The following is an 8,925-nucleotide window of genomic DNA, read 5'->3' on the forward strand; positions in this document are numbered from 1 at the left end:
CTGAAAGGGGCCTAAAGGCATAAGGTGTGTACCTGAGCCCCATCCCCATCACTTCTGTATACAGATCTCCTTTCTAATCTCTCCTCTCTCTAATCTCTCCTCTCTCTAATCTCTCCTCTCTAATCTCTCCTCTGCTCTCTAATCTCTCCTTTGCTCTCTAATCTCTCCTCTGCTCTCTCTCCTGTCGGTGCACATCCATTATCAGATCTCTCCAGAGATGTTCAATTGGGTTCAAGTCTGGGCTCTGGCTGGGCCACTCAGGACATTCACAGCGCTGTCCCGTAGCCACTCCTAGTATCTTGGCTGTGTGCTTAGGGTCGTTGTCCTGTTGGAAGATAAACCTTTGCCCCAGTCGAGGTGTAGAGCGCTCTGAAACAGTTTTTCATCAAGGATGTCTCTGTACATTGCTACATTCGTTATTCCTTCGATCTTGACTAGTCTCCCAGTTCCTGCCGCTTAAAAAACTTCCCCACAGCATGATGCCGTCACCACCATGCTTCGCTGTAGGGATAGTATTAGCCAAGTGATGAGTGGTGCCTGGTTTCCTCCAGACATGAAGGAAGAGTCCTGGTGGTTCCAAACATCTTCCTTCATTTACAGATGATGGAGGTCACTGTGCTTATTGGATGAAACGGGGGGAAAACACATATGTGGAGTTCGTGTGCCGGGCACCCCGAAAATGCAGAAACAAAAATGGGAAGGTCCCCCAGTGGGGGTTTTTAGCGGCATGATGGGTAGATTCTAGGTAAATAAGAGTAGTTGAATAATATTGAAGTTAAAATCTTTACTTGGTTTCAACATTAAATTACAATAAAATGTACAACATGGTTGGAGCATTTGTAAAAAAGTGTAGATAATATACATATAGTACACTCTGATTATACATGAATAAAGAAATAACAGTGGCAAAAATCAAGCGCAATACAATACATGTTACATCGTAGTTCAATTGGTTTCCGTATGAGTACCCCGACGTGTTTCGACCTAAATTGTCACGGTATATTATCTACACTTTTTTACAAATGCTCCAACCATGTTGTACATTTTATTGTAATTTAATGTTGAAACCAAGTAAAGATTTTAACTTCAATATTATTCAACTACTCTTATTTACCTAGAACATCATGCCGCTAAAAAACCCCACTTGGGGACCTTCCCATTTTTGTTACTGTGCTCATTGGGACCTTCGCTGCTGCAGACATTTTTCTGTACTCTTACCCAGATCTGTGCCTCCATACAATCCTGTCTCGGAGGTCTACAGACAATTCCTTTTGACTTCATGTCTTGACGTGTGCTCTGACATGCACTGGTAACTGTGGGACCTTAAATAGACAGGTGTGTGCCTTTCCAAATCATGTCCAATCTACTGAATTTACCACAGGTGGACTCCAATGAAGTTGTAGAAACATCTCAAGGATGATCAGTGGAAATAGGATGCATCTGAGCTCAATTGTTGGTCAAAACACAATAATCCAGCGCTCAATGGGCAAGAAGCGCAGGCAGTCTCATGGCAGATACAAAAACTGACAAATTTATTCAAACATAAGTGAGAATAAAAAATAGTCCTAGATAGAAACGAGGGATGTGAAGGGATAAGCAAGCGAAATCTCCTGAAGTCCAGTGAGCAACAAGGAGCCGACAGTATCAGTACAGTTCTGGTCAGATCTCTGCGGGGTAAGATGGAGAGGGGAGGCGGCCGCCAAAAGCCCTGCTGTGTGGTGTCAGATGAACCATACAGACCAGCGGAGACCGTAGCAGCGTTCAGCGGGAAGATGGACAGGAAACTGTCCCGCGTGTGTCAGTGACATCAATTATATTTTGTCCCGCCTGTGTCAGTGACGTCAATTATTTTTGTTGATATACATGCAATAAATGTGTTGCTTACACAAAGGACAATGTATATACCAGACCTATAGCACTGGCTGTTATCGTGGGTCCCCCCGCGTCTCTGAAACCCCCTGGATGTCTCTACCCCATAGATGCCAGGACAAGAAGAGACGCCAGAGCCAACCTGTGAGAATTCCAAAGAGCTGAGACTGCCTGTTTCTGTTCTATTTCACCTCTCACACATTTTTGTATAACTAATTTCAAAATATGCCTAACAGATCATACAGAACATGGTCCATTTGCATTTTTATGGGCAATAGACAAACGAGCCTTAGAAAAAATAAATAAATCTGGCTTAAAAATCTTTAAAAGTTTTGTCTCTTTAAAGCAGAGTTCCACCCGTTTAAAAGTCAGCAGCTACAAACCTTTTAATAATCGGACATTTACCTGTCCCACGGTCCGGTGATGCGGGCGTTCGACCTGTGACGTGTCCCAGAAGATTGGAGGGAGGGGGGAGAGGTGATGTTCCTTCCAGCACAGCGGCACCAGGGGAGGAAGTGGGAGCCGGGTGCCTGTAATAACAGGGTACCCGCTCCTTCCTCCTGTCTGAGCCATGACTTCTATTTTTAATTTTGATGGACTGTCTGCAGTTCTTTGTGTCCATCACTGGTTAGAGTGACAAGGGCATATTTGGGCAGACCGGCTGGAGTGACTGTTACGCTGCCAAATTTGCCAAAGATTTAAATCGTAGTGGCAGATGGGACACGGTGAATCGCAAACGGTGCTGGGATGAATTGACGACGCGTTTCGCGCGCATTCGCTTTGTCACATTCCGGCAAAGACTGTAAATACTAATGTAATGTGTGGACATGTGGATTTTTTTTATTTTTAATACATTTGCAAAGATTTCAAAAAACTTTTTTCACGTTGTCATTATGGGGTATTGTTTGTAGAATTTTGAAGAAAATAATGAATTTAATCTATTTTGGAATAAGGCTGCACCACAAAATGTGAGAAAAGTGAAGCACTTTAAATACTTTCTGGATGCACTGTAAATTTCCAAACCACAGTGCATCAGTGTGAACCAGTCCTATTGTGTACAGCACTAATAATAAAAAAAAAAAAAAAAAAAATTCATTCATTTATATATATATATATATATATATATATATATATATATATATATATATATTATCTATCTATATCCTGTGTATTCCCATCTGCCTTTTCTGCAAGCTCTGTAATTGGACAATTTTTTGCTCCTAGGTGAGAACCCGGTTCCCTCCAGAACCCAACGGCATCCTGCACGTTGGTCACGCCAAAGCAATCAACTTTAACTTCGGATATGCCAAGGTAAGTTTTTTTCTCTTTTAGATACTAACTTTGCTAAACAATGTAAGTAAAAGAGAATATATAACCTTACTACTAACCTTACAAGCTGTGAACACTTTGCAAGCCTGAGCCATCGGTCAATGGGATGCTTTGGAGGGGGGTGGGCACAGATACAGATTCTGCTTGAAATTTAAAGAAAATTAAAAACCAAAGCCGTCTGCTTTCCTAGTTGTCAGAGTGAGGAACGTCCCGACTAAATGAGTTCTCAGAGTTAGTACATGGGAAAAGTAATAGCTTTGTACTATTGAGCAAGATCGGGGGTAGGAAACCTCGGTCCTCCAGCTTTGGTGAAACTACAAGTCCCAAGAGACATTGCAAGACCCTGACAATAACAAGCATGACTCCTAGAAGCAGAGGCATGATGGGATTTGTAGTTTCACCACCACTAGAGGACTGAGGTTGCCTACCCCCCCTGCGCTAGATGAACTGCTGGTGGACCAAGTGCAGAGGTTCAAGTGGCTATATAATATGCAAAACGGGTTTGTTTTATAAAATGGTGTAATTGTGCAGAATTTCACTGTACACACAACTACAGCTCTTGGTTGCTGGTTTCCATAGTAGTTATGTTTATGTGGCTCCATAGCAAATGTATGGACTGCAAGAGGCAGATGAGCTTGGGGTCAAATTGTTTGACACATGACCACCCAAGGTTTGGTAGACCATATTCCAGGGATCCTCAAACAACGGCCCTCCAGCTGTTGTTTAACTACACATCCCATGAGGCATTGTAACGCACTGACATTCACAGACATGACTAGGCATGATGGGAATTGTAGTTCCTGAACAACTGGAGGGCCGTAGTTTGAAGACCCCTGCCATATACAAATATATAATCTCTCTCATTGGGTTTGATGTTATAGTGCCATTCCATATGTTACCACTTTGTACACACAGGCCAATGGTGGGATCTGCTTTTTGCGCTACGATGACACCAACCCGGAAAAGGAGGAAGAGAAATACTTTACAGCTATCAAAGACATGGTGGAATGGTTAGGTATGTGTCAGTCTTTTTTTATTTTATTGCAATTGTAGCAGTACCATAAATTGGCCTCTAGGTGGTGGCATTGATCTTCTTTTTAGTATCTTTTTTTTTTTAATAAGCGTTACCTGGAACACCTTCACATTGATTATTTTATATCGGTGGTCTCCAGACTGCAGCCCTGGGGCCAGATGGCACCCCCTTGCTCTCCTTCCTTCCACCAACAAAAAGACACTTTTCCTCCCACAGACACCAACAATGGGGCATTATGCCTTCCACTGACAACAAAAATGGAGCACCATTTTTCCCACTGACGCCAACTATTTCTCCCCCCTAATACCAGAGAACAGTCCGGTCCCCCTAAATCTTATATATATTGGAGGTTATAACTTTTGCACAAACCAGCTGATACTTATTGGGATTTTTTTTTTTTAACCAAAGGCCTATAGCAGAATACAGTTTGACCTCAATTTTTTAAGAATTGTATTAAAAAATTTTTAATTGGTTATGGTTTAGAACAAAGTAAATCTTTTGGTGTTTTTTTTTTTTTTTTTTTCAAAGTTTCTGGTCTTTTTTCATTTTTATATATAGAAAAAATGGTTTGGTAATGAAGGTGGTAAAACCTTCCGGGACAGTAAGTGATTAGGATTGTAAGTTTCTCTAGAACAGCCGCTGATGACTGCCGTTTACTCAGAGAAGCTCTCAATTATATTTTGTTGATATACATGGAATAAATGTGCTGTGTTGCTTGGACAATGTATATGCCAGACCTATAGCACTGGCTGTTATCGTGGGTCCCCCCCCGCGTCTCTGAAACCCCCTGGATGTCTCACTCCCATAGATGCCAGGACAAGAAGAGACGCCAGAGCCAACCTGTGAGAATTCCAAAGAGCCGAGACTGCCTGTTTCTGTTCTATTTCACCTCTCACACATTTTTGTATAATTACTTTCAAAATATACCTCACAGATCATACAGAACATGGTCCATTTGCATTTTAATGGGCAATAGACAAGCCCTAGAAGTAAAAAAAAATAAAATAAATCTAGCTTAAAAATCTTTAAAAAAAAATCTTTTTTAAAGCGGAGTTCCACCCGCTTAAAAGTCAGCAGCTACAAACCGTGTAGTTGCTGACTTTTAATAATCAGACACTTCCCTGTCCCATGGTCCAGCAATGTGGGCGTACAAAGCTTCACTTCGTTCCACCCCCCAGAACCCCCCCCCCTCCGCAGGCATAACTGTGGACGCTCGGCTGTGTCTTCACAGCCGGGCACGCACTGCGCATGGGCGAGCCGTGCTGTGAATGGCTGGGCAATCTTCTGGGACCTGTGACATGTCCCAGAAGATTGCAGCATGGGAGGGGGGGAGAGGTGATCTTCCTTCCAGCTCAGTGGCACCAGGGGAGGAAGTGGGAGCTGGGTGCCTGTTATATTTTTAATTGTGATGGACTGTCTGCAGTTCTTTGTGTCCATCACTGCTTAGAGTGACAAGGTGGTGATGAAGGGGGCGCCAGGAGACCCTCAGGACTGTTATTGAGAAGATATCTGTCTGGAGGGATCAGGAAGGGTCTGTGTATTGTGCTGTATTCTTTCTTAATCTTTGTCTTTCCTGTGACAGGATACAAGCCTTACGCCGTGACACACGCCTCGGATAACTTCGACCAGCTGTACGAGTGGGCGGTGGAGCTCATTAAAAGGTGAATAGTCCATCAGGGAGACTTTATTTGGGTAGCAGGATGCTGAAAACAGAGAGGACTAAAATAGCCGTAAAGCTATAACAATTGACGGCTTTTATCACCTCTGTCCAGAGCTTGTTTTGGGGGAACTTCCTGACAGCCAATCTGTCTGCATGGTGTTGTTTGGTTATACAGGACACCATTGAACAAAACCCTATAACAACCTGATCTGATGAAGGGCTATTCCAGCTTTTGATGGTAGATGTTGGAGAATTAACCACTTAAAGCGGTCCTCCACCCTAAAGTGGAGTCCCGCTGATCGGAACCCTCCCCCCCTCCGGTGTCACATTTGACACCTTTCAGGGGGGAGGGGGGTGCAGACACCTGTCTAAAGACAGGTATTTGCACCCACTTCCGGCCACACGCTACGGGCGAAAGACGGGCATTCCGTCACATCCCGTCTGTCGCCCGTTGTGTGCTGGGAACACTCGGCTCCCAGCACACAGCGTGTGAGCCAATCGGCGGGCGCAGCGCGACTCGCGCATGCGCCGTAGGGAACCGGGCAGTGAAGCCGCAGCGCTTCACTTCCTGGTTCCCTCACCGTGGATGGAGGGGGGAGCAGCAGGGTGACGAGCGATCGGCTCATCCTCTGCTGCGATCACCGCTGGACTCCAGGACAGGTAAGTGTCCTTATATTAAAAGTCAGCAGCTGCAGTATTTGTAGCTGCTAGCTTTTAATATATTGTTTTAGTGGCACATCCGCTTTAAGCCCCGGACCAAAATGCTGCCTAAAGACCCAAGGGGTTTTTACAGTTCGGGACTGCGTCGCTTTAACAGACAATTGCGCGGTCGTGCGACGTGGCTCCCAAACAAAATTGGCGTCTTTTTTTCCCCCACACATAGAGCTTTCTTTTGGTGGTATTTGATCACCTCTGCGGTTTTTATTTTTTGCGCTATAAACAAAAATAGAGTGACAATTTTGAAAAAAATTCTATATTTTTTACTTTTTGCTGTAATAAATATCCCCCAAAAACATATATAAACATTTTTTTTTTCCTCAGTTTAGGCCGATACGTATTCTTCTACCTATTTTTGGTAAAAAAAATCGCAATAATCGTTTATCGGTTGGTTTGCGCAAAATTTATAGCGTTTACAAAATAGGGGATAGTTTTTTTGCATTTTTATTTATTATTTTTTTTTTACTACTAATGGCGGCGATCATCGATTTTTTTCGTGACTGCGACATTATGGCGGACACTTCGGACAATTTTGACACATTTTTGGGACAATTGTCATTTTCACAGCAAAAAATGCATTTAAATTGCATTGTTTATTGTGAAAATGACAGTTGCAGTTTGGGAGTTAAACACAGGGGGCGCTGTAGGAGTTAGGGTTCACCTAGTGTGTGTTTACTAGTGTAGGGGTGTGTGGCTGTAGGAATGACGTCATTGATCGTGTCTCCCCTATAAAGGGGATGATGCGATCGATGCGCCGACACAGTGAAGCACGGGGAAGCCGTGTTTACACACGGCTCTCCCCGTTCTTCAGCTCCGGGGAGCGATCGCGACGGAGCGCCTAAAAAAAAATAGCCGCTCCGTCGTCCCGGATCGCTCCCCGAGCGGACCCGACCTCCGCATGTACCGGGGGGGGTCCCGATCGGTCCCCCCACCCACGTCTAGCAGAGGACGTACAGGTACGTGATTGTGCCTGTCCGTGCCATTCTGCCGACGTAAATGTACATGAGGAGGTCGGGAAGTGGTTAAAGAGTAACTCCACTTTTTGTAGGGAAAAAATGGCAAAAAAAATAAAATAAAAATAGTATAGCAAATACAATTGTGACACAAGTTATATTGTAATTAAATGTTTTTAAAATGACATTTCCTTTTCAATCTGCAGCCACTGTAATTTTCTATAAAATGCAATATGGTAACCTGGAGGCGTTCTGTACACAGATGATGTACAGCAGTGGTCATCAACCCTGTCCTCAGGGTCCACTAACAGGCCAGGTTTTATGTATTACCTTGGGGGAGATGCAGACTAAAATACTGCAATCACTGAGCAGCAAATGATCTCGCCTGTGATGCATTTCCGTTATCTTGCAAACCTAACATGTTGTTGGGCCTTGAGGACGGGGTTGATGACCACTGGAACTGTCATGTTGTGCTTGTGTGATTGGCTTAATGATTTTCCCAGAAGTCAGCACCAAGATACAAAGTTAGATTTTGGGCATCCCCTGCAACATAAATGTCATGTTTGGTGAGATACTTCCAAAGGGAAATCCTATCTAATAGGATGCTGTAATGGTTAGGGGTTAACACCGTTTACGATATTCCATTCCACCAACCCAAGACAGCTTATCCAACACTCCAACAATCCATCAGACACGATCCATTGGATTTCCCCCAGAAACTAGACACACACAGCTATGTCTCTGGTTCCAAAAAGAATGAACACTTTAATGGTAAACTCAGCTGGTTATATACAGTTACAAAGCATGCTGCAGTAAGAAAAGGGACAATGACACACTCCGCCCACAACATCACACAATGGGTGCTTAACGAGTCCCCCTCAATCCACATCTTGGACAGACTTTCTGGCACCGAATCTACGTGAATCAATTACTATAGCCGACATGGCAGACATCATGACTTTTAGAGTGTTAACTCACAACACATATTAGCATCAATAGAACTTTCACACAATACAGGGTTAGTTAGCATAGCACCATGAAATATATTAGGAGCCAGGCTTAATTAACACAATAGACAATAGAATGCAAACACCGCAAGCTTTTATCATTACAGCCAGGTAGAATTAATTGGCACCTCAACAGTCTGTGTCCCCACATGAATAAGTCACTCTGCTATTGACCTGTTGGGGTCAGAGTTGACCACCTGTAATATTTCAAGATATCCTGCAATACATGAATTATCATTACTGACACTATCTCATGTAATCCGAGATATTTCTCAGTCATCCTATGCCCCTATTGGACATAGGATAACCCTAGACCCAAGAGTCATTGGTGAAACTGGCACAGGAGTACCCCACATC

The 8,925-nt window shown here is 43.6% G+C and overlaps 1 protein-coding gene and 2 non-coding genes across 3 annotated transcripts in view; all 3 read left to right on the forward strand.

Annotated features, from left to right (window-relative positions):
- QARS1 (glutaminyl-tRNA synthetase 1) overlaps positions 1-8,925 on the forward strand; it is a 93,326-nt gene that overhangs the window by 62,789 nt on the left and 21,612 nt on the right. Inside the window, exons 10-12 of the mRNA XM_040358917.1 lie at positions 3,094-3,180; positions 4,114-4,213; positions 5,814-5,892. Of these exons, the coding sequence (XP_040214851.1) occupies positions 3,094-3,180; positions 4,114-4,213; positions 5,814-5,892 (266 nt within the window). The remainder of the gene's footprint in view (positions 1-3,093; positions 3,181-4,113; positions 4,214-5,813; positions 5,893-8,925) is intronic.
- LOC120946422 lies at positions 1,941-2,073 on the forward strand. The gene has a single exon (XR_005750744.1). It is a non-coding gene; the product is annotated as a small nucleolar RNA SNORA14 (small nucleolar RNA).
- LOC120946419 lies at positions 5,001-5,133 on the forward strand. Its single transcript, XR_005750742.1, has one exon. It is a non-coding gene; the product is annotated as a small nucleolar RNA SNORA14 (small nucleolar RNA).

This window comes from Rana temporaria, chromosome 7, assembly GCF_905171775.1.
Source record: "Rana temporaria chromosome 7, aRanTem1.1, whole genome shotgun sequence".
NCBI classification, from domain to species: Eukaryota; Metazoa; Chordata; class Amphibia; order Anura; family Ranidae; genus Rana; species Rana temporaria.